General features: G+C 44.2%; 1 protein-coding gene across 2 annotated transcripts; it reads left to right on the top strand.

Annotated features, from left to right (window-relative positions):
- Positions 1 to 6,014: 6,014 nt before the first annotated feature.
- On the top strand, positions 6,015 to 25,778 carry C5H6orf118 (chromosome 5 C6orf118 homolog). 2 transcript variants are annotated; one of them, XM_053591779.1, is made up of 10 exons: positions 6,015 to 6,039; positions 8,576 to 9,261; positions 10,590 to 10,712; positions 11,541 to 11,600; positions 12,841 to 12,965; positions 16,586 to 16,644; positions 19,614 to 19,795; positions 21,580 to 21,633; positions 22,470 to 22,525; positions 25,385 to 25,778. In XM_053591779.1, exons 1-10 carry the CDS (start codon positions 6,015 to 6,017, stop codon positions 25,491 to 25,493), a joined length of 1,479 nt encoding a protein of 492 aa, XP_053447754.1. In that variant the 3' UTR covers positions 25,494 to 25,778. The 2 variants fall into 2 exon arrangements, with proteins under 2 accessions (XP_053447754.1, XP_053447755.1); XM_053591780.1 differs by lacking the exon at positions 21,580 to 21,633.
- Positions 25,779 to 26,088: the final 310 nt, after the last annotated feature.

Here is a 26,088-nt window from a genome sequence, read left to right as displayed (position 1 = left end):
TGATCTTTCACGTCTATCATTTGCTCTCATTTGTGGGGAAGGTAAGAGACGCTACATGAAAGCTCATTGAGTACACCCCAGGCCTTGATTGCCCAGAAGATGCCCAGTTAGCATCGAAGTACCGTGTTTTGTTTGCTACAGACATTTTCTACAGAAAGGACAACACAACATAAAATGTTAAATTTTATGAGATGATTTACTGCTTCCATTGTGTAATTATAAAGGTCAAAGGCTGTCTGGGGAGACAGTGGATTAGTAGGGCAGTTGCTTTGGACCGGGAAGCCAGTCTGTTCCCTGGACAGCCCAGGCCCTGTCCCCGGGAGCACATCCTTGGGAAGAGAGAAGGGCTGTGCAGGGAACAGGAGGTGTGGTGCTCAGGCGGATATGTTGGGATTCCTTCTGGGATAGTAGGAACAATTTCTGGGGTAAAACCTCTAACGTCTGTACACAATCATAAGCATACTCATGGTTTTATCTTAAAAAACTCTGCTTAAAGAAACTTGATTTTGGCTATCTCTGCTTGCCATCTGATGGGCAGACTAATGATAAGTATTTAAGACTAAAAAGTTAAAGTTCATTTTATCCCCAGATCCTCCCTATGTTTAATACTAGAACTAAATTTGGGAGTAAAAAAAAAAAAAAAAAAGCTTACTGGAATAAATGCTAGCTACACTGTTAAATGTAAGTGTCCCAGCCTTGTGACTTGAGGAGCCCTCAAAATGGGACTCTTTCTTAATACCAAATTCTTACTAATAGAGTGCCTTTCAAATGAATAGCACTCTATACCAGGACTGACAATCATGTCGCAAACTCGTCTTAACCTTTTCTGAGAATTACATTAACACCAGGGAGACTGAACAGTGTCTGGCGAGGTAGACCCAGGCAGCATCGGGGTTGGCTCTGTTCCCCAGGGACAGTGAATTTCTTTGCCTCTTATCACTTTGAGCTTCCCTTTGAGCAGGTCCCATGGACCCAGTTACAGAATTTGACAATCGTGACATTTTCAACTCTTCTGGCTTCATTCCTTACACCCGTACACTCACAAACAAATGACAAACAAAACACAAAAGAATTAAAAACCTAATAACAATTTCAACTATCTCTCCTATCTCTAGCTACCACTTGACCTCCATGTCAGGCTGCAGTTCTGTTTTGGAAAGAGTTGCCTGTACTTCAGACACCTGGATACCTGTGCCAAGATTTCGCTTCCTCTGACTTTTTGTCACCTCATCTGGGAGGGTTCAGTCAGAAAATAATGGTCCCCAAAGAGGTCCACTTCTTAATCACCAGAACTGATAAAGATGTGAGGTGACCAGGTGATTAAGGCGGCAGACAGAATTAAGGTTGCCAATCTGCTGGCTTTAAGATAGAAAGGTTGTCCCCCCTCCTCACCACTATTCCCAGCCTCCTGTACAGCCTGGATTATTCGTATGGGTCCGATGCAATCACAGGGGTCCTTGTATGTGGGAAAGGGAGACTGGAGAGTGTCTGTGCTGGGGGAAAGCCTTGACCAGCCTCTGTTTCCAAGGGCCAAGAGTGCAGGCGGCTCTGGAAGCTGGCAAAGGCAAGTAAGGGGCTTATTGGCTAGAGTGTCCAGAAAGAAGGAGCCTGCAGACACCTTGGGTTCATGCAGTGAAACCCACCTCAGGCTGCTGTTGGAGGGTAAGACATCAGTATTGTTTTAAGCCACTAAATTTGTAGTTATTTTTAAGAGCAGGCACAGGAAACCAGTAGAGAGTCTTTCCCCGATCCTCTTGCTAAGACTCGCCACTGCATTTAAAAAGTCTTACTACCACACCTCATTCTTTTTCATTTGCGGCTTAATCATAGATTTTCCTTTTCTCTTGATGGCAGCCTTATCTTTGCAAAAATCAGGGAAGTATATTAACGTTCCGTTCCGTTTGATGACACTATTTGGCAGTGGAGAGGCAGACAGGCACCCTGGGTACACCGGGGTTTGTGGACATTGGCACAACCCCTTTGGAGGACAATGTGGCCAGCTTTGTCAACATTACCTGGCTGGGCAAGGGGACCCCAGGCGTGCAGCCAGTGTGCTTCCCCAGGGATCCAGCAGGGGGCATCCCCGAGCCCACAGGCAGTCTGGGGGCCAAGGAGTTTGCAGCACTGCCCTGGCCGAGCCAGGTGGCTTTCATATGCGTGTGGGATGCTCCCCAAGACACGTTTTCAAGAGAAGAAAGGTAAGTGGATGTGGAAGTATCGCGTGGTCCTTGTGTAAGAGAAAAGACCAGGAGATCGCGTGAATTTTTTTGTCTGCAAGCACCGCCTGCCGGAAGTTACTGGAGAAACTTGTCAAACAGCTTGTCTGGGAGGACAGTGACCAGAGGGGGGACCCCTGCAGGGGACTGGCACAGCTCACCCTGGAAAATCCCACCTTCCATCCTCAAGAATCCCAAATCATTTTTACAGCTGAAAAAAGTACTGCAGTTGAGCATTTGGAAACAAGCACCGACGAGTAATAAACACCACTTGACAGAAAGGCAGTTTTCCGTTTTATTTTCTGAAGGAGGAGGAGGGGACGTGGTGGGGGGCGGGCGAGGCCATGTCCCTCTCCGGACCGGCCTGCCTTCCGCTCTTGCAGCTGCTTCCTCGCCTGGCCGCACTTTGGGAGTCTTACAGTCATCTTGCCCCCAGATACTACTTTAAAATAAAGTTTTACAACGTAGTCTAGAAAATCACCTTGAGGACATAACAAAGTCTACACACGGGAAGGTCACAGAGGACGGGTCTCAGGAGACCCCACCTCTCTGGGAACGTGGCTCAGCTGGGGCCTGGACCTTAGTTCTGCGGCAGCCGCCAGAACGTGCTGTGCGACGCTCTGCGACCGGATCAGCCTAAGAGGCAGGTGGCAGCCAAGGGCAAGGTCTCGGCGGCCCGGGCTGGGTTCGAACCCGCCAGCTCCAGCGCATGAGGCTGGCGCCCAGGCCGCTGAGCTACAGGCGCCAGGCCAAGGGAAAAGTTTTATTTGTGTTTTGGGGGATGAAAAAACAAGCATGCTAGGTTTGATGGACATGTCCCCGCCAAAAGCAATGGTTGATGATGCAAGAGAGAGACGGAAAGACACAGTAGCCAACGCCCCTTGACAAAGCCGAGAGGGGGAGGGGGAGGGAGGGGAGGGCCGTGCGCAGCGGGAGGTGATTTGACCCTCCGCGCCGCCACCTGCCGGCCACCTGCCGCGTGCAGGTCGCCTCCAGTGGCAGAGCCGGCAGCACCTTCCTCTCCTGAACCATTTTTCATGGGCTGAGTTGTCTTGGAGACACTGGTGCCCTGGCTCCCTGCGGCCTCCTGCCAGGCCCGTCTTTGTCCTTCACTGGAATTTCCCCCGGGGTGCGGGAGGCACAGAGACGCTTAAGAATTGTTGCAGATTCAGTCACCTTTGTGCAACAAACTCTAGTAGCAGAAAGGCAGTAACTGGGAACGTTTATTTTGAGCCAGACCCCTTCCCAGCCTGTTAGTCCTCTGCCATGCTGGCTGTCCCCTCCCGGACCCGCGCTCTCGGGCCCTGGGGCCGCCCACGGAGTCCTCCACCGCCTCCACCACTCACGCCCGCCCTTGGGTTGCTGGGGTCACAACTGCGCTTTACTCCCAAATTGCCTCGTCGAGCGCATTTGTGCACGCTCAGCGACGTGAGGACAGCTGAACTGCTAGTCCCCCTGTTGAAGACGGTGGGATGGAAGGCTAGGTACGAACAAGCCGCCGGCCGAGAGTCCCTGGGGGTCCTCCTGGTTTTCCGCCGGCTGGTTTTAGGATGCGTCAAAGCGCCACCTAGAGAGGAGAAACCGGATCGCAGCCACACTGATGGAAACGCGGCGTTTGCATGCGCAGTTTGCGTGCACGATTTGCACGGTGAGCAGCTGATTCCACATAGAAGTCTGACCTCGTTTCTAAATATCTACATTTTGAAATGTAGAACCCCAATGAAACTTGTATGTCTTGATATTTTTTTCATTTGTTGCAACGATTGTCTCGCGTGGCAAGGATTTTTAAGATATTCAATGGATTTATTGCTATAAAACTCCCTAATCACTTCTCCAAGTACATGTTTCGAATTGAGAAGAAAGATTGTATTTCATATCTGTGATGCTAGTAATGTGAGCAAACTAGAAGTTACTATGCAGGTGTCAGAAGCAATAAATCCAACTTTCTTTGCTAAAAAACAACAACAAAAAACAGAGTCTGGCCTCAAGGAAGACTTGAAACTTTCTGGCAGATCAATTCATTGCACCTATAAGGAAATAATTAAGTATGTTTCTGCCTCCAACACTTTGCTGACATACTTAGCAACAGGAGAGCTTTGGGAGGGTTTGTGAGGCCTGATTTACTTTCTGATCTTTAGCATCTAAGGAGTGGATTGATTACTTTACCGGGATTTGTGTTCTGCCATATAAGGGATGACTTGGGAGAAACCTGAGTCCTGAAGACAAATTATTTTTCTTCTAATATAAATCAAGACTCTAATTCCTGGGGCGGCGCCTGTGGCTCAAGGAGTAGGGCGCCGGTCCCATATGCCGGAGGTGGCGGGTTCAAACCTAGCCCCAGCAAAAAAAAAAAAAAAAAGACTCTAATTCCACGTGAAATGAGCTTAATCCATTTTGTGCCATGGAGCAGGTGTGAGGGCAGCACAGGCTGGAGGGGCGTAGCTCTCGGGGAGCCCAGGCTCATGTGGGAGCCCTCTGGCCTTTAGGGCTCTAGGAGAAAGGTATGGAAACCCATTGTCATCTGCCTGCCTGTCCATGCAGTGTGGAAATGATGGAATATTTTAGAATCTATGAAATAGCCATTTTAACTGAATTCTGAGCAGAAAGGCTCGTTTCTTCATCTCTGATAGTTGGCTGTCAGAAGCCTGGGCTGCCACGCATTTGAGCCACCTCCAACTTTAGCTGCAGGGCCAGGGGCCAGGGCATGTGCTGTCTGGTGGACACTTAGACATCCTTGGTGGGCATTTTTGTGTCAACATTTCTAGTTGTGGTTAAATGTCTAAATACTGAGAACATTGCAGAGAGAAAATCAGTGAGCCCTTTGGTGACCTTTTCCTGGGTTAAATTCAAGCACTCCTGGTCATAGAGGCCCCTAGCAAGTGAGGGCAACTCCGTGCTTTCCAGATTGTTCCCACTTGAAGTATCAGACCAGGATCAATGGCAACACAACAAAACCCAAACCCTGTGCTCCCCAAATCTTTCACTGCCCTGGCAAATGGTCTAATTTCCTTCTCTCAGCTTAGCGAGGTAAGTGCTGGGTGTTCTCAGCTTGCTCATTTCAGAGCTATAAGTAGTGAGGGCTAGTTTCAGAGTTACTCCTAACTACACTCTAATTCTTTCTGCTGGAAAGAAATAGGAATGGAATCTCAGTTTTCGAAGATAGGGCAAGGTTTTACCTCTTTAGCCCCTGGCCACCTGGGAGAGCCTGAGGACAAGCACAGCCTTTGCGGTCTAAAGATGTGAGTTTACACACCTGGAAATTCTACTCCCCGCTGACTGATCCTGCACATCAGATATTTACATTACAATTCATAACAGTAGCAAAATTACAGTTATGAAGTAGCAAAAAAAATAATTTTATGGTTGGGGGTCACCACAGCATGAGGAACTGTACTGAAGGGTCACAGCATTAGGAAGGTTGAGAACTACTGATCTAAGTGGAGACCAGCTAGATTTTGAGCCCTAGGCTTTGGCAAGGAATTAGAAAACAAGGATATTTTGATGTTTTTAAAATCACGAAAAGTGTTTTATTTTAAAAAGTATCAAGCCTTATTTTCTGAAAAGTCAAAAATTAAAAATAATAATAATAATAAAGTAAAACAGCTGAGCAAACATCTTGCACAGCCTATTCAGGAAGGTCTGAGTTATAGAAGAGGGGAGAGTTCAGGGAGGGTGAGTCCCTGGCAAGAGCATGTGACCTGGTGGCTCTGCTGCCAACGTGCAGGGGGAGGGGCATAGAATGTTTGCTGTTTCCACGGGAACAGCCCAGCCCAAGCTGCCAGGTGGGAAGGAGGCGCCATGGCTGAGCACTCGGAGCCTGGGTGTAAGTGGATGTTGAGGTCTTATGTTGGCTTTTGTTATTTGCCTGGCGTTCTATTGCCTAGAAACCAGATTCCCTGAACCAGTCTGAAAAGTGAAGACATTTTCTGGTGTCTGCAGATCAGCTTCAGGGGTGTTAGGGTCAGGGATGGATTGGGGCTTGGGCCTCCTTCTCTGGGAAACCTAACAGTAAAGAAGTACCAAGGTAGGGCGTGTGAGTGTGCACAGCGTGAAGGGCGTGTGTACACGTGTGAGTGTGAGCAGTGGGGGGAGGGGCAGGTTTCTGGCTGCTAGTTTAGAGCATTCTTTTAAAGAGAAATTTTCCGAGGCACGTTGCCCTTCCACCGTCTTCTCTAAAGGACCACAAAACCCAGAGCATTCATGTCCATCGTGTGTGAAGCATGTTCCGTTCTTGGTCTCTCGCTTCATGTAGCTTCATGACCCTGAAGGCTGGGTGTTAACACAGTCTTACGGATGGGAGTCCAGGGGACATAGCCCCAGACCAGGCCATTCGAGTGCAAGGCTGCCGCCCTTCCCACGCCTGCTGTGCCTGAACACTGATCGGATGAAATCTGGGTGGACAGAGATTGCTGGACTGAACTAAACAGTCTGAATTGTAAAATACTGAAACAGAAAATGTATTTTATTGTGTCACAGTGATTTGAGTACTGTTTGTGTGCACGTTAGTGGGCCGCTTGAGAGCTCGGGCCCTGGAGGCAGCTTATCGTATTAGATATAATCACACCAATGTACCTCAGTTTCCTCATCTGTCAGGTGAGCACAGTCACAGCGCCACCTCCTGCGCCGTGGTGAGGGTTCCGTTAGTGCCCCCCACACTAGCTGTGCGGCAGACAGCAGTGCTTAAAGGTCTCTGAGCTTTGGAGGTATATCTTTTTCTTGAATATAAAATGCTTTTTGACTCACTATTGTAACCCACCAGAAGCTGAAGGTTTCACAGGTCAAAATGCACAGGATATCCCTGACCTGGCGAGCATCAGAGCTTGCCTGGCCGGCTTTCAGTGGCGCGGGCTCTGACGTTCACTTCCACTTGGAAAAACCATGCACACAAAGCCTGCTTTTTGACAAAGGGCTGTCTTGTGGAACGCACTGACGACTACACAGGTCCTGAACGCGTGAGTTCTGCTGAGCACTGTCGGCACAAGTGAAGGACCCCAGTCTGTCCGAGCACCGAGGCAGAGGTGTCACTGTGTCCCTGTGGGCTGGGGTTGGGGCTGTGCTGTGCCTGGGTAGCCAATGCAACCTCTCACTCTAAGGCCCATCCTACTGCTCTGACCCCAGCCCCGCATCCCATCCCACTCTTAGGCAAAATGGAAATGTCCTGACTTTATTGTCACTGCTTACAGACGTGGATTAGCTGCAGAGAAGGGGTTGCATGTGGTCTGAGGCCCAGAGAATCCTCCTCCAGCCTCCTGTGCTCAGGGGCTGTGGAGTGAGGGAAACAACTTAGGGGCTGGGGAGAAAGGCTTGTTCAGAAGCCAGTTCTTCCACTTGTCAGCTGTCTGGACCTGACCTGGTCACAGGAGGTCTCTCAGCATCCCTGTTTGACACCTGGGCTGACACCAGGCTGAAACCACATTGGGGAGTGATGGAGAGGAGAGGGTGAAGCTGCAGGCCTTTTGTCTCTCCCCGGACACAGTGTCCCACAAAGAAACCGCTGTCCTCATGGTGGAAAACACACCAGAGGGGCAATCTGGGCTGACCTGAGTTCTCTGAGTATTTAGTAAGGAATGCTTGGTGCTGCAGATCTTTCACAAAAACAGCTGTCATTTATGAGGTGTCTCTTCTATGCCATGTGCCTGTTTGCCAAAAGTGATTCCATTTGGCTGCCAGTCTACCATTTTGTGAGATGTTTTTTTTTCTGATTTTGCAGAGGAAGAAACTAAGGTTCAGAGAGATATTTTCATTCCCACATAGTTTGGAAACTGACTCAAAAGACCAAGTTTCCCTGATTTTTTTATGTCCTCAGCCACGTGCTGGAACAGAGCTCTGCCCAGGGCACGTGCGAGGCCCGGCCCTCATGTGGGGGGTGTTGGGGTCCCCTCCACACAGCTGCAGACTTCTGTCTGTGGGGATGGGCAGGAGGAGTGAACGGCCCATCAGTTGTTGAAGGATTTGGTCAGGGAGTCCTCAGACATTTCAGAGTTGAAAAACCAACGTGTGAAGGACATCAGGGAAACAGCTTTAAGCATCCTCACTTAGAGTTATAATTCAGACTTTTCTTCTAGAACCTTTGCTAATATTATCAGAAATACCCTGTCAAAGTACAGCACTCCACACTCCCTCCCGCTGGTGGAGAGGGCTGGGGCTTTCTGATGGGACACACCCTCTGGCCCTGTGGGTCCTGGGCCACAAGCGCCTTTGCCCTGCTGTGGGCGCGACTCGTAAGGGCGAGGCCAGGTGCTGCCTTCCTTTCTTTGCTGTGGCCCCCCGGGATGTGGGATATGCCTGCTGAGCATGTGATGCAGCTGCGTGCTGTGGAACTGGGAGAAGAGTTTAACAGACTTGTCTCTCCTGAGCAGTTTACCTCAAATGGAAGCAGTGCGAGACCCCCGGGGTGAGGACCTTGTGCAATCTGAGGAGACTGCTGGACAAAATTCAGAGAGGTTACAGAGATGACATCTACCCCTACACCTCGGGCCATCTGAATCCCAACAAGCTCTACAGGCCTCCTGAGACAATCTTGTACCACTGGTCCAGTGCCCATCGGCCAAAGCTGGCCGACGTCCTCAAGGCGAGAAGGCCATCCCCGGAGAAGACTGCCAGGCAGATGAAAGAGGCTCTGGTCCACTTCACCATCAACACAGCTCTGGTTCCAGATGATGCCCAGGGCGCGCAGCTCCTCAGCTATCAGGCAGATGTTTCCCACCCTTCAGAAGAGGATTTCACTAAGAGAAGGGTTCCAAAAGAAGAGGAAGAGGAGATGAGTGAGGGCTCCCCAGATCGGAGGAAGAGGGAGGAGCTCAGAGTGCCCGACCTGCAGGTGCTCAGGTACAAGGCAGCCGGCTCCAGCCGTGAGTGTGCCCTGTCACCCCCGGGCAGGGACCAGTACCACTATGTCAGCTCCTACTTAGCTGGAATAACAAAAGCAGACAGGTACAAGAAGTTCTTGAGTTTCCAAAAAGAAGTTCTTGCCAAGCACGATCTCCTGAGGAATGATTTCAAGGGGAGCAAGGCGGCTGAGTGCCATGAGAGAAAGCTGCACCAGGTGAGGAGGGTGTGTCCAGGTGGGGGGGAATGCATCCCAGGTGAGCAGGGTGTGTCCCAGGTGGGGGGGACGCATCCCAGGTGAGCAAGGTGTGTCCAGGTGAGGGGGAGGCATCCCAGGTGAGCAGGGTGTGTCCAGATGAGGGGGACACATCCCAGGTGAGGAGGGTGTGTCCCAGGTGGGGAGGATGCATCCCAGGTGAGCAAGGTGTGTCCAGGTGAGGGGGACACATCCCAGGTGAGCAGGGTGTGTCCAGGTGAGGGGGACACATCCCAGGTGAGCAGGGTGTGTCCAGGTGAGGGGGACGCATCCCAGGTGAGGAGGGTGTATCTAGGTGAGGGGGACGCATCCCAGGTGAGCAGGGTGTGTCCAGGTGAGGGGGACGCATCCCAGGTGAGTAGGGTGTGTTCAGATGAGGGGGACGCATCCCAGGTGAGGGGGCGTGTCCCAAGTGGGGGGTGCATCCTAGTGCAGGGGGTGTGTCCCAGGTGAGGGTGAGGGGGACTCATCCTAGGGCTGTCCACACACCTGGGCTGCTGCAAGGAACCCAGCCCCTTGGGGCGCCCAGTTTGCTTGTCCAGGTGGACTGGAACAGAGCAGCCAGGTGGGAGGTATTTCACATGATCAGGTCAGGTAACTGGGAGAAATGACAGAGCCTGCATGTGGAAACTGGTAAAGGGGGAAGTTCATGATGAAAATCATCAGAGGCTACAGAGCAGAGATGGTGAACAAAACGTTGGTGGGAAAAAACAGAAGGGTCTGAGAAGGGGTTTGCTACATAATGTGAAAGAAAAAGAACGTGAGTGTGGGGTGAGAGCTGCGTGGGGAGAGTGGTGGGGAGCTCAGCCCAGGGACCAGCTGTGTCTGTGCCACGGCCCAGCGGGCCAGAGTGAGGGACTGAGCTTCTGGGGACAGCCGAGGGCTGAGCAGCCCACGTTCACGGAGACATTACCACAGGTGGGGCCGATGCTGAGCATCAAAGAAAATAACTCTACCTGGGGAAACGCCCACACCTGGAGACTGGGAGATGAGGCTGGGAGGAGAGAGAAACGGGTGGGGGCAATCATGGAGGCAGGGTGAAGCCCTGAGCACAGGGTGAAGGGCAGGAGGAAGGGAGTAAATTAAGGCTGGGGGGGAATTCCCGGGTGACCAGGTGCTGAAAGACTCGGCAGGGGACGGCATCAGGGTCGCCTTGGTCTGCCGCCTGCTCTGCTGAGACCAGTCCTCTGGGTGATGGCAGCCATGTCCCTCCAGTTCCTGACCCTAAGAAACGCTGTTCTGAAGGGAGAACGGAGATGCCCTAAGTGGGCAGGTGCTGTTTCCCCCAGGAGCTGCAGAGGGTCTGCATGTGCGACCCCCAGGAGTTCAATAGGCTGCAGGTCTTCGGAGATGTCTTTGAGGATATCTGCAACAGTTCTTTGATATTTGGTGATCTCCTGAGGGAAGTTAAGGTAAGAAACACATCTCTTCTGCACAGCCACGAGAACCAGGTGTGAGGCTCTGCATACATGAATAATCTCAGTGTCCCAGAAATTCTGCCAAGTCCCAGGGTCCCTTCGTACAGATGAGGATGACCACTCACAGAAACTGCAGGTGACCCGCCTGCGGCCAGAGGAATTACGAGAGGGCAGTGTGGAGTAACCACCCCATTCGCTTTCCCCTAAGCCCATGCTTTCCTGTTAGAGCTTCCTAATTACATGTAACCTTCTATAAATTGAACATATGTTACATATAAGCTTTTGTAGTTATATATATGTAATATTATATGAGTCCTTATGGAATTATAGGTTTTTTGTAGTTTTATGATGGAAATAATCTTCATATGGAAGCTGAGTTTAAATAAGATTGTTTAAAGATCATGCTGTTGTCTAATTTTCCTAATGGGAAGGAATTGTAGGATAATATTTATGAAGGCTGCAAGGATGTCTTTCTGCAGCACTGGCATTCACACCAACAGGAATACTTAACGACAGCCTGTGCCCCAGATGCCCTCCATCCTGGGTGGCTCATCTCTGGCGGGTCCGTGGGCTCTACGTACACAGAACCTCTACACGCCAGGAGGGACTCTGTCATCTGCCAGTGTACAGGGCGATTAACAGTTACCACGCAGGGCTGCTTCAGAGATGGTGCAGTTTTACAGCTGTCAGTGTGTGTGCTGTTTAATACGCTGTAGGAACATTTTATATAGTGGTATTTTAAAATCTAAACTGTCATTCTTATTTGCATACACAAAAAACTCACCGTGTGATCTCTTAGTCCAGATTTTCTGTTTTATGCAGGATGAATATGAGCTCTACATGGCGATTCTTCTGGGCTCCCGCCCCACGGCACAGTATAAGGTGACGGTTGTGAAGAACTCAAATAGAGCCTTTTTTAAATTCAAGGCTTCATTATTTCATGAAGAGAGAAAAACATTGAATCCAAAAAGCCCTATTGGTGCCTTCATAATTTAGAATAGTCAATATTTTTTATAAGGCATGGGCTTTACTCTAGTTGAAGGACAATTATCGATCAATTTACATTCCCAAACTAATCCACTGATGCAATCATCCACATACGATGTATATGAGGTTTGGGAACATAAATAGGGCCATGTCAGTCATTACCGCAGCATAAAACTACCTTCTCTTCATTTCCCTGTGGACGTCTTCCTGGGTGTGCCCTCCAAGGTTGTGTTAAACATGCAGCTGTTCTGGTAAGAAAATGTGCGGCAGGAATAATTTTTTATCACTTATAAAAACTAGGAGAATCTAACACTGTAGATAAGATGAATTTGGCACTTTCAATTCAATAAAGTTTAAAGATGTTATCTTATAAAATAGAAATAATTATTTCATATATGAAAAAAAATCACAGCATCCCAAAGTCAGTTTCATCTTCTCCACCCAGGATCATACATAGGCATCATTTTGTTTGTTCTGAGCCTTTTCATGGAGCAGAAGAGTAAGCTTTTGTTTTTATAGGAACAAGCAAAGTCTCCAATGGGAGATCTACCCTGCTCCTGACCTTCTGAGGTTGAGTTCAAAAGTCATGTATCTCAGTCACACATCAGAATGAAAGGTTCCCAGGCCAGGATGGCTCCAGGCAGCCCTTCGCCCGGGGCCCAGAGGTCTTTGTTGCTCTGAAGTTGAGCTCAGCCTTTCCTTCTAGTCATGGGTCTTCACTCTGCTGCTAACATTTCTCACTGACTTATAATAATGCACCTTTATTCAGTATGTCTCCCTCCCGCACAAACCAACAATAAAACTTTCCCACCATTTTTTAAATTTCTTGAAGAAATAAAAATCTCAAAATAGTGAAAAACATTTATCACCTAGAGCAGCGGTTCTCAACCTGTGGGAGCTGTATTAAAGGGCCATGGCATTAGGAAGGTTGAGAACCACTGACCTAGAGCTTCACCTGATTAGCCACCCCTCCCCCAAGCTCCCTCTCTCTCTAGAATCCTCCTAGTTTACCTGTTTTACTAGAATGTATGTTTTAACCCAAGGCAGCTGGAACAAATATTGATAACAGAAGGGAAAGTTCTCTCCCCTTCCCCGAGTGTCTCGTCTCACCCTTCCTGTACCTGGTCTTGTCTAGACGCTTCTGGCTGAAGCTGAAGGGCTGGAGAACAGGACCACAAAGTTGGAGGATGTGGGGCAGGTGCGGGAAGAGTTGCAGGTTCTCGTGAGAGCCACCAAGGCAGCCCTGGATCGGAATGACAAGTGAGGCATGGGTTCATCTGTGTTTGGATTTTTTCTATTTATTCATTACTCATTTATTCTTGAGACAGAGTCTCATTCTATCACCTGGGTGGAGTGCCATGACATCATAGCTCACAGGAGCCTCAAACTTTTAGGTTCAAGCAATCCTCTTGCCTCAGCCTCCCAAGCAGCTGGGACTACAGGTGCCCATCCCACTCCCCAGCTATTTTTTCTCTTTTTGGTAGAGACAGGGGTCTCACTTTTGCTCAGGCTGGTCTTGAACTCCTGAGCTCAAGTTGTCCACTGGCCTTGGCCTCCCAGAGTACTGAGATTATAGGTATGAGCCACAGTGCCCAGCCTGGAGTATATTTGTTTAAAAGCCCCTTAGAAGGACGTGATAAGCACAGAACTGTGTTCCACTCTGCACTGCTGGGTGTGCCGTGCCATCTTTCCGAGTACCACTCCTGGCATCGGTCATCTCTGTGGAAGTACAGTGTTTCTCTGGGTGGGATTTGGGGGCTGATCTCCTTTCTCTTTGGTGCCCCCCAGAAGATGTGTTGATAGGTGAGAGGGCTGCAGATTCGAGATGTCTTGTAGGAATACCCTTATTATCTTGGGGGAGGCTGAGGCAAGCGGATTACTTGAGCCTAGGAGTTTGAGGTTGCTGTGAGTTATGATCCACAGCTCTCTACCCCCAGCGACAGGGTGAGACTGTAATACGGTCTTCTAGGGTCCAATCACAATTGAATAGGACATACTGTTTGCGAGAAATTTTTTTTTTTAAATAAAGCCAATCTGCTACATATATACATATTAGGAAATAAACAGGAGAAAAGATAATTAATTAAAGACTTTAATTAATTTAGATTTTTAAAAGTTAATTTAAGGCTTTAATTTTCTTAAAACCTTGAGAAAACAAAACCAAAAAACCAGAATTGCCTTCAGTGTAAGTTGAAGTCAGAAAGCCCCGCTGAGTTTTGCTGTGATTTGGCCTTGGGGTCTCTCCCGAGGACAGCATCACACTCCAGCCATGTCCTGGCCAGACTCCAGGCCACTTGGTAGTGGCCGTTCACAGTGTGTCTTTCATGGGGCACTTTCTTATCCCGGACCTGGGCTGTGGACCTGATACCTAAGTGTCCAACTTGTGAGCAGGTGTCCCTCTTAGAAGATACCCGGCTTTACTAGGAGATGCCCCGTGGCCATTGTCTGACCTGGACCCAGTTTATTCTTAGCCCTATAGCCCCTCTCTTGGGGAGCCCTGACCGTGATGAAGTTAGGTTCGAGTGTCTTGCTCGAGTGAGGTGCACAGCACCTGGAGCAACAGAAGTCTGAGAGAAGAGAATGACGCCCCCTCCCAGGGTCAGCAGGAAAGGGAAGGCCCAGGACACACTCACCGACCAGAGGGGGTGGGCTGTGCACCAGGCCTTCACCTGGACGCAGGGTCCTACCTGAGGGAGCCCACAGGGAATTCTAACTGGGGCTTATGACAAGTGGGCATGGGTTCTGTGGAGTCACACTGTGAGTGAGGGCAGTCACTTCACCAGGCACAGCTGCACAGCCCATGCAGGGCAAGGGGTCAGTGTGTGTGTCCAGTGTACTGTGTCTAGCTGTCCTGTAGGAGGTGATCACCAGGAAGTGGATGCTAAGGCAGCTGTGTCAGGGCAACTTAAAGTCATCAGAATTCGTTAGAGAAGCACCCAAAGTTCAAAGTACCCGCCAATAGAAAAGGAGACACCAAGTGCCAGTGAACCATCGCCCACGTTTCTGCTTTGAACCTTTGTGAGCGAAGGAGAGGTTTGGGGAGAAGTTCAGGGCCGAGAGGACAGGAGGGCTGGAGCTGCCCCCAAACCACCCGAGCCTGGAGGCTGCTTGATTAGCTGGTGGTGGAGCAGGGTGCTGGCTGCGGGAAGTGCCGGTACACAGAGGAGGATGCGCCTGATGTGGCCGCCAGGTGGTGAGAAGAGGCTGGGCGAAGGAGCAGCATCTTTGGAAAGTTCAAGAAGCCAAAGAGAAGCCAGAAAGGAAAAGTTAGAATCCTATAAACCAAGAAAGTCAAGTGCACTCAACTCTTTTGCATATGGTCCTCTTTTCCCCTCCAAGCTGTCCAATAATAACAAAACCAATTAAAATAATAATAAAAACACAATATATCAACAATTAAAAAAGCACAACTCACTACACTGACAGAAAAGATACCTCTTAAATAGGAATCTCACACGCTACCCCAAATAATAACTAGTCCTGCCCGCAGAAATGCAGAGGTGTAAACAAGCTTTCTCTATGCAAACTACCACAGAAAGAAAAATTTAGTGTCTGAAAATCCCTGCCGTACCAAACACAGTTAACACGTTGAAGAAGATGAAAGCTGTGACACAGCCGTCCAACCTGGATCGTGTGTTCTCAAGGAAGCACTTCAGGATCGTGAACACAACTTTGGGTCAAAAATCTATAAACTAAGATTGCTATGAAATCTATGGCAACAAAAAAGGGAAGAAACAAGATTTGGCAACTGAGGAAAGAAATATTTGAAAAAGTCAAAGTTACATCTTAGGTTAAGTAAATTACTAAATTACAACATAGCCAAGGAAGAATAGTTTTTAACAAAAACATAAGGGGGCTTTGGAGAACGGCAGAATATGTTTAAAAGAATGAAAATGACATAAAGCGTTAGAAAGAGCTGCTGAGGTAGAAGAGAGGCAAAGAAAATCAAATTCACATAGAATTAAAGTCCCTGAGGAAGAAAAACAAAACAACATAATAAAACTATAAGTAATATTTAAAGTATAATGTCTGAAAAATTTCTAGAGACTAAACCTTCTGAATATTCATATTCAAAAAGCTGTTATCATTATTAATCCATTGAACTCCCAGTTAGGTTCTTAAAATTAAGGGCCCTAATTCCATCTGTGACACAATGAGCTAATGTGTCTAAAAATCTTAAACTATTCAGCCCTTTGTAGACAAGTGACATTAAGTTATTTTTGGTATTGGTATTTTTTAAGCAAATCAGTGTTTTCTGTGTACGTGTGTGTGTACATAGTATTGATTCAAACACCTGCTAGATTTATTTTTTTTCTCTCTTTAAATCTATTAGAAATAAGGTGGTTGATTTAATTTACATTGAATCAAGAAGAGGATACTAAGAAGTTTTTTTTTCCTTTTAAAATTCATTGTATTTTATTTTTAGTTCAAACATATTGGAATTTGTAAACTGTGTCTATGGGATGGATTCAGAATGTGCAGGGAACTTGCAAAGTATATTCTAGCATCAGTAAGATCTTGCCATAGGCCTCGATGTGTGGTTTGCCTTTGAGTGTACGATGCTACTGATTTTTGTTTTTTGCTTTTATCCCCCTCTTTTCTTTTTAGCAATTCAAGTCACAAGATAATATCAATAAACACTATAGGAAATAATTTACTTTACCTTAGGTGGTTCATGCAGCCTTGGTAAAAAAATATTGCTCTACTTGTCTAACTTGACTGATTGGGCTGTCACTTTGTAGGCACCTTCAGATGACATTTTTGTGTTAGAAAGTAAGAAGATGGGGTTTTATTTGTTAGTTAAAAGAAAGACTGTGGTGAAAACTGGTCAAAAAAAAAGCTGTCCTAACCTGTCATTATTTTTTATGAACAAACTGTAGCCTCAGAGATGAGTTGGAAGCTGAGCTGGAGCTGCTGCGGGCTGCTAAGGAGAAATCAGGCAGGTGACGTGTGGTGACGTGTGGTGACGTGGGGTGACGTGTGGTGACGTGTGGTGTTCTTCCCACTCACTCTTTGCTGTGACCTTTGTGGGAAGAATCTTCAAACCTGTCCCTCCTCTGTATAACTTCCTTCTGTTAGTTTTTTGAAAGGGGTTTTCACTAAGGTGATTAAATTTTATTCATTTGTTTTCTTTCCATCAAGTTCATTTATTTTTATTTTTTATTAAATCATAGCTGTGTACATTGATATAATCATGGGGCATCATTCCCTAGCTTCACAGACTGTTTACCAAGCTTCACATATACCCTTGTAAGATGCACCGCTGGTGTAATCCCACCAATCCCCTTCCTTCTATCCATCAAGTTCTTTAGAAACAAGTTGTTCTCATTTAATCCAAAGCTGTTTCAATGAGATACTTTAAAGACACAGGACAGAGTTGATCTCTTCAGGGTTAAGAATCTTAGCCCAGTTTCTATGCCATTGGGGACCTCTGCTATGTACTTTCTCTGTGTTCAAGTGATACAACAAGGTGCACACTGTTTTATTATTTTCTTAAGAGCTTTGTGGTTTTTAGTGGAACATTGAATTAATTCAAGACCTTATGTAGAGAGAATTATGTGAAGTTTTGACCAAGACATTTAGAATAGATCCTAAGAAAACTGCTCAAATGATACAAATATGTGAATGATCTCATGAGCAATCACTGAAGGACTCAAAGTTTATCGTAAAGAAAATGTCTCAAAGTAGATTTCAGAGGGGCAGGGTGAGTCTTCTTGGCACACGGTGGAGCTGTGTCCTCTGTGGTCTCCAGGTTATGCTGTGGAGGACACTGTCCATTCTGAGTCTCAGAACCTTTGCATTTGCCTTCCTACCTTAAAGAAGTAAGCTCTCACGGACACCAGTGTATCTCCAGGCTGGCCACAGTTTGGATGCTCCTTGTGCAAACACTGTCCGCTTCTGCCCGTGGCATGTAACTCCACCTCATGTGGCACGTGGGTGGCAGGGGTGCTGCTGGGGCTGTCTGTGGGCTTCCTGGCTCCTTATGTGACTCGGGGTGGGGAGTGTGGATCTTGGGGTCATCTAGACTTGTGCTCCTGAGGCTCTGAGCCTTGGGTTTCTGCTGCTTTTTGCAAGGGAACTACCCTGATGTGATCACCGATAACCTTGTTAGAATGACAGCAACAACTGCCCAGGGCTTTCTTATTCTCCTCCTTTCTCTCCGATCATTGTCTGACTGTGTTTCTCCCCAGGTTAAAGGCTTCAACAGCTTTGGCTGCATCCGCCCCATTTCCTTGCTAGCATCTCTTCTTAATGTCCCGATTCTGTCCTTGGCTCCCTCCCCACTGCCTTCTAGGTGTCTGACTTTCTCAGTCGACCCTAGTCGGGGTCCCGCCCTGGGGCAGGATCTGCTAAGACCTGTCAACCAACTGAAGAAATACAAAGTTAGGAACGACAATACAGAAAGAGACACGAGACAGGGAGTAGAATTTTCAAAGTAGAACTCAGAGGGCCACGGCCGTTTGTGGGGTCTGGCGAGTGGCCCCAAGCACGTCTGTTCCACTCAGCTTTTATTCAAATCTCTTTGTCCAGATGGTAAGCTGAGGGAGGGAGCAAAGGCACCAGCACTTTCCCTGAGTGAGCATATCAGCTCCTATTGTTATTATTATTCACTTTAAGGATCTGAGCAATATTGAGAAATCCGAAACTTGAGCCTTGCATGGGGGAAGCCTCCTATCTGGATTCACACACACAGATTCCTAGGGAGGTGTGAAACTCCCCTAGTTCCCTGTGGAATAAAAGGCCACTGACATTATCTCCTCTGAGGAATCCGTGGGGGAGAGGCATTTTCCTCTCATCACCACCACAGAGGATTTTCCTCTGCCATAAGGGATGTAAGCCTTCCCGCCCAAATCTCAGGGCTTGAGCTGTTCCCTTGGTCTCTGGCCCAGCCAAATGCAAATCTCCACAATGGGTATCTGATTTGTCTGTTTAATGGGCAGAAAATGACCTAGAAGGTGTATCTATTCCAGGTCTTGTCATAACCTCTTTTATGACCATTTACTTCCTCAGAGTGTTCACAACCTCCGTAGGGTATTGGTGTACGCTGTATCCCCAATAGGCCAGAGTTTCAGGAAAGGCTGGAAACTTGTTCAGATAAGAAATTTAGCAATGGTTGGCTTAAAGGTAAACTAGCTGACTTTTCTTTGTTCCGACTCCCTCAGCATACCTTTTTTCCCTTTTGCCTTCCCCTGCCAAGAATGGGGTCTTTGGTCCCCATTCTGCCTGCACTTCAGGTCTCAACATAGTCACACTTCTTTGGCAAGGTCCCTCTTGAGCTTCCCCCACAATGAGGTGCCCTCAACTTTTTGCTCCACTGCCCCTTCTCCTCCCTCACCATCACTTCTGGTAGCTTCTTGCTGGTCTGCACCACGAAAATGCAAACACTGGAAAAGGATTTGGCTTATAATTCACCATTGAACTTTTCCAGCTGGCCCTATGTCTGAAAAAATGATGTGTTCTGCAAATACTTACTGATTATGTCAGTGTTTTTCAACCTTTTTTTATCTCATGGCACACTTGAACACATAGGTAAACTTCTGCAGCACACTTAAATTATGTTGTTCAAAAAAAAAAGAGTAAAGAAAGAACATACTATGCTTTGAACTTCTTTTGAAAATAATTTAATGATCTTTAAAAGTTTTCATGGCACACTTAGCTAAGATCCTCTCACAGCACACCAGTGTGCTGCGGTGCACAGGTTGAAAATGACTGGATTATATGAATGAATTAAAGGATGAATACTCTCATCTTTAGATTATTTTTATTGGCATGCTTGGACTTTGAGTTACATTATACTTTATAGTTATGTAGAGTGTCACATATATAGTATTGTAATAATATACAGTGTTATTAATGAAAGATGAGATACTAGGCATAATAATATTTTGCTTTAAAAAATATTTCCAGAATCATCTGGGAAAGACGCAAATGATGAGGACCGCCTTACTCTTATTGAGAAAGTTAAAAAGAAGAGGTGTGAAATACTTGATAAGTGGGATGAAATACAAGCTCTTGAAAAAGAAATTAAAACAACTTTGATTCATACAGCAATTTCAGATATCACTGAGAATAGGATTAAAAGCATAGAGGTATGCAATCTATTTATTTAGCTGTTTACATTGTTCTTTTGTTTAAAGACCTTGAAACACACATGAAACAACATTTTTTAGTAGGGCATAGGAGATCATAAAATTTGGTCCACATGTATTTTTGTTTCAAATTGCTTGCAGTAATAACTATAAAAATCAGAACATCTATCTAAAAACAAAAACGAAGGTGACAAAAACTTGTTTGGAACTCTGTTCGTGGCCAAAACCTAATTTTTATTTGTGTATAACCTCACTAAACTTGACTCAAACTCTAGTTAGAGAGTTTATAAGTGATATGTGATGATTCTTTTTTCCTGTGGTTATATAGTTGCATACATATTTTTAGCAGTGCTTTCTTAAAGCAGAATTATAATGTTCATAGAAGGATCGTGGCAGTCCAGAGTTTTTTATTTTATTTCTCTCTCTTTTAAAATATTTTTATATTTCCTTCTGTGTATTTTTTTGTATCATTTGCTCTGTTCTTTCTTGCTTTTTATACTAAACAAATGTCTTCAGAAAAATACTAATTTATAGTTGAATTTTAAATAGGAAAAGTAATGATTTATAACTTTAAATATTGTGAGCATGATGTAATTCCGAAGTCATGCAACATTCTTCTTTGACAATTCAAACTTCTTTAAAGAGGGAATAGAAGATTCCTTATGAAGAGTCCATAGCACTAATTCATATTTAGTTCATTAATATTATATTTGGCTACTTAATTAAAATACTAGAAAGACAATAGGATTGCATTTATTATTCTATTATATAATTGGCTACTTGTTCTGGACTTGAAATAGGCCATTTCTAACTAGAGAAAAGCTAATGTATTGAAGATTAACAGTGTACCAGATACTTCTATGAATATTTTAAAAACACTATTTCATATAATTCTCAACAACCATAAGCAATAGCCAATATTATTAAACTTTTAAATTTATTTTGCAAGGAAATGAAATAGACTAAGTAACTTGATTGAGGTCATAGTTAGCAAGGTAGAGTTAGCATTTAAACTCAGTCTAACTTTTTAATTTTTCACTAGGCAGCTTGTTATAATTGCTAATCCTTTTTCAATATTTTTATATCAGAAAGAACAAGTTTTTATGCCACTTACCCATTATTATTTTGTTTACAATTATCTTAAATGTTCTCATTCACACTGTTAATTTTTCAAGTTTCCTTAATAATACTCTTGGTATTTTGATTATACTTACAATGGATTTATACATTCATTTGGGAGGAAGTGACAGCCATACAGTATTTATACTATCATCTAAGATCATTTTATATTTATTTTATTTATTTTTATGCTTTGGTCTTATATAATTTTGTTATTCATTTTTATAACTTTATGGACTGTTATGCATTTTTATGACTTTATGGACTGTTATAAATGGAAATTCAAACGTTTTAAAATTGCAGTTTATAACCGTTATTGCTGATATATATGTGACTTACTGATATTTGTATTTTTATATTGTTTCCAGCCACCTTGACAAATTCTAGTATTAGTTCTGAAAAGTGAAGAGCTCTTCATTTTCTATTTTTTTTTCAACTATCATCTCTTCTAGTTTTTGACCCAGACAGCCAAGATCTTTATTTCTTACTAACTTACCTTCATTTCATGATATGTTTTATTAATCTCTTCTAAAATCATATGCCATTGAGTTCTCTTAAAATTGTCATAGCAACATTTACATAATACTTTTGTCCTGTAAGTATAGAAAAATAGTGGACAAATATTCTTAACCAATTATCTTACTTTTGAAACCATTCCCATTCAGAATGAAGCAATAAAATTTGAAACAGCAAATAGGATTTTAACGAAGAAACTAACAGTAAGTTTTTTTGCGAATTGGTGTTCATTGAGAAAGATACTTCCTCAAGTGCCTGTTTTCCCTGTGCCATAAACCAAATAGGAATATATACAGTCTTTCTCTAAATGATAACTTTGTATAACGCTGGAAATATCCGACTATGCAGACATTAACTGAAAACTAGACAGGCGTAAGCTAATAAATTCATGAAAACAGTAAGAATTCAGTTTTAATGGTTGAATGTGCCGTCAGAGCCAACCATTCTCTAACCCTCTGGACATTAAAATTTAATATAATGGGTTTATTTGTTTACAAAAAATATAATGAACTGGCAAAATATTCTCTCAGAATACATTCCAACAATTTCTTGCTCAGTGGTTTATAGTTCTACTTCTATTGTATATATATATATAGTTCTTTGTTATGTGTGGTATGAATTAGTATGTTTATACTTAATTCTAGAAGTGTCAATCTGTTTGGATTCAATATTGTTGCCATTATACATGAACAGTATCATTACCATTGTATGTGACCAAATCTTTTTCTTTTTTTTTGGACTTACGATGAGTCTTACTATGTTGCCCTTGGTAGAGTGCTATGGTGTCACAGCTCACAGCAACCTTAGACTCTTGGGCTTAAGCAATTCTCTTGCCTCAGCCTCCCAAATAGCTGGGACTTGTGGCACCTGCCACAACACCCAACACCCAGCTATTTTTTTTGTTGCAATCGTCATTGTTGTTTAGCTGTTCAGGGCCAGGTTTGAACCTGCCAGCCTCGGTGTATGTGGCTGGTACTGTAACCACTGTGCTACGGGTGCCAAGCCTATATGTGACCACATTATGGTTAATTCTTTGTAGGTTATTGAAAACCACGTGAAGTACACCATGAAGAAGACCAGTAGGGAGGTACAACAGTAAGTATTAATATTATGATAAAATAGCCAGAAGGATATCAGGCTATTCTCAAGCCCATTCATTCAAAACTAGATTAGGCTAGACAGATACTTGAAGGGTTCACACTCACGAATGTTAACTATTGTTTTTTAAATTTCAGAATGGTACTGGAGTACATTTGTTTGGGTTATGTAATTTGCTTTTGTATATTTTGAGTCAAAGTTTGAAGTGTGCCCTTTAGTCAGAAAGTGTGTGTTGCTCCTGTCAAGTGTGAATTTACCCATCCCTTCCTTTCTCCTCATTCCTACCTGAATTACATTGAATTTTGCTTTCATATGTGTGCACATAAGTGTTGATTGAGTACTTCCTATTTAGTGTTGAGTGCAGGTGGTATTTGATTTTCCATTCTTGTAATACTTTTCTTAGAAGAATAGTCTCCAATTCTATCTAGGTGGTTACGAAAGATACCACACCATCATTTTTATGGCTGAGAAGTATTCCATGGTGTATGTATACCACATTTTATTAATTCACTCACATGTTGTCGGGCACTTGGGTTGTTTCCGCATCTTTATGATTGTGAATGTGCTGCTATAAATGAGTGTATGTGTCTTTTTGATAAAATGTCTTTTACATATTCATATGGCACCCTATTCTTGGCCTAAGAATGCTCAATCCAAGGTTTAAATGTCAATCTGCATGTACTATGTAGTGATAAATAAATTTGTTGGAAAAACCTCTAGAGTTGAGAGTGAATTCTCACTGGTAGGAATCAGGAAAGTGAGGAGGTGTATGGTGTGAATGGCTTTTTCCCCTCAAATTATCAATATATGGCTTTTAATGATGTTAAATCTTTGAAAAACCTTATAGATAAATTATCCTGAATGTTTTAAGTTAAAAAAGTAAGGGGTTGATTTATATTATTATTACTATTTTATTAAATCATAGCTGTGTACATTAATGCAATCATGGGGTATAATGTGCTGGTTTTATATACAATCTGAAATATTTTCATCAAACTGGTTAACATAGCCTTCATGGCACCCTCTTAGTTATTGTGTTAAGACATTTATATTCTACACTTAGTAAATTTTACATGTACCCTTGTAAGATGCACCGTAGGTGTGGTCTCACCAATTACCCTCCCTCCACCCATCCTCCCCCCCATCCCCTCCCCTCTGTCTCCCCTTTCCCCTTTTTCTTGGGCTATAATTGGGTTATAGCTTTCATATGAAAGCTATAAATTAGTTTCATAGTAGGGCTGAGTACATTGGATACTTTTCTTCAATTCTTGAGATACTTTACTAAGAAGAATATGTTCCAGCTCCATCCATGTAAACATGAAAGAGGTAAAGTCTCCATCTTTCTTTAAGGCTGCATAATATTCCATGGTGTACATATACCACAATTTATTAATCCATCGTGGGTTTATGGGCACTTAGACTTCTTCCATGACTTAGCAATTATGAATTGGGCTGTAATAAACATTCTGGTACAAATATCTTTGTTATAATGTGATTTTTGGTCTTCTGGATATATACCTAGTAGAAGAATTGTAAGATCGAATGGCAGGTCTATTTTTAGGTCCCTAAGTGTTCTCCAAACATCTTTCCAAAAGGAATGTATTAGTTTGCATTCCCACCAGCAGGATTTATATTATTTTTTTATGTAAATTTATACTTTACAAAGTTACTTGTCTTAGAGTTGTTACTACAGTTCAATTCTCAGAATTTGGTATAATTGGGAGCAATGGAAAACCATACCATGTATTAAACATGGAAAAACTTGTATGGATCTGCAGCAGAAAGACTTGTAGGTATAAGTGGCTGAGGCCCAGTGATATCACCAGGGAACCAGGCTTCTCTGTCCTCCCTTTCCTGTGTGCCTGGCTTTCCTCCTCAGAGTCTCATCATGGCTGTCAAGTGTCAGATTCGTGTTCCCTGCAGTAAGAAAGGGGAAGGTGAAAGACAGACGGCAAAGAGCTTCTCTTCATAAGGCTTTTTGGTTTTATGGAGAAGGACAGTCCTTTCCAGGTGTCCCATTCACATCTCACTGGCCAGCACTGTATGTCAAGGCCATTCTTAGCTACAAGGATGCTGGGAAATGGAATCTCTCTGGCTTCCCAGTGGAGGGAGTCATGGAAGGCAGTGATTGCAACAGGTGTTGGTGAGGCACACAGGTGGAATCTGTGGTTTCCTATATCATCCTATGTGCCCTCAAACAGAAAATGAACTTTTGGATACAAAATAGAGAAAGCACTTCCCACACCCTTGATGATGAGTGCAAGTTGACCTGAAGTTTTGAAAGCTATAACCCAATTACAACCTAAGAATATGGGGAAGGGGGAAGGGGAGGGGGGTAGGGGATGGGCGGAGGGAGGGTAATTGGTGGGACCACACCTATGGTGCATCTTAAAAGGGTACATGAGAAACTTACTAAATGTAGAATATAAATGTCTTAACACAATAACTAAGAAAATGCCAGGAAGGCTATGTTAACCAGTGTGATGAAAATATGTCAAACGGTCTATAAAACCAGTGTATGGTGCCCCATGATTGCATTAATGTACACAGCTCCTATTTAATACAAAATAATAAAAATAATTAAAAAATAAAATATTCTGTTCATGTTAACTCTGCTGCCACACTGTCCCTGGTCTAAGAATCCTGCAGGGTTTCATCCAGACATTCAGAGACTCTTTCTTGCATTCATGACCAAGACTCTGGAAATATCCTTTAAAACAAAAGTAGGTGGTTGCAAAGTCTTATCTTGCCTGTTTTTGGGTAAATGTGTCCTAAAATAGAAGTTTATTCTAAAATGTTCTTTCATGATTAATGTATTCATCCTAATGTATTGTATTCATCTTTATTTATTTTAAGGGAACTTTGGAAATTTATTGAGAAATTCGTAACATTAGAAGACACAGTAAATAAGTCTCGAGGGACAGAACAAGAGACTGATGAAAATTCCCAACTGCCGTGTACATAGTATGGGTGTTTGCAAAAGTATAAAGTCATAAAGGCACATTTCACTTCATTAGATATTACTCCTAGTAAAATTAATGTGGTATTTGCGTCCCACTCAAGCTACTGAAATAAATGCACACACACGTGTGATTGGTTTTTACTGTGGTACCCATATTCATGACAATATTAGTTCTTAAAATATGATCTGCTTTTTAAAAAAATAACTTTCCACTGTGGAAAATGGTTTGATTATTTGATAAGAATAATTCCACACCGCTGTAATTCAGACCAACTTGTTTATTTGCCATCATAAGTTTATACATATGCACTTAATAAAATAGAATAATGATCTAATTAATGTCCGTGTCATTAAATTATCTTGACTGATGGGAAAGAACACAGAGCTGTGCAGCGGTCACAGCACTAGCATGTGCTTTGTGTTGTGTGTGTCCCAGCTGATTGGGATCCTCATGGCAACTGTTCAACTCGAAACTTCTTTTGGTAAATGCCTCCTTTACCTGCCATCTGCTCTAAGCATCTAGAGCAAATGCATGACAACTATGTACAGGGCTATTCTGAAGATGCAAAGTAAGTGATGTGTGTGAAGATGCAGGATT

Source organism: Nycticebus coucang, chromosome 5 (genome assembly GCF_027406575.1).
Source record: "Nycticebus coucang isolate mNycCou1 chromosome 5, mNycCou1.pri, whole genome shotgun sequence".
Taxonomy (NCBI): domain Eukaryota; kingdom Metazoa; phylum Chordata; class Mammalia; order Primates; family Lorisidae; genus Nycticebus; species Nycticebus coucang.
The sequence above is the reverse complement of the archived record's forward strand: the minus strand, read 5'-3'. Positions and strand labels throughout refer to the sequence as shown.

What these genes read in the sequence shown, in the direction of transcription:
- C5H6orf118 (XM_053591779.1), top strand. Translation starts at nt 6,015, where the DNA reads ATGGCTGAGCACTCGGAGCCTGGGT. An exon ending in GCCCCACGGCACAGTATAAG is followed by an intron (nt 11,601 to 12,840) that starts GTGACGGTTGTG and finishes GGTCTTGTCTAG; the next exon opens with ACGCTTCTGGCTGAAGCTGA. An exon ending in GGCTGCTAAGGAGAAATCAG is followed by an intron (nt 16,645 to 19,613) that starts GCAGGTGACGTG and finishes AAATATTTCCAG; the next exon opens with AATCATCTGGGAAAGACGCA.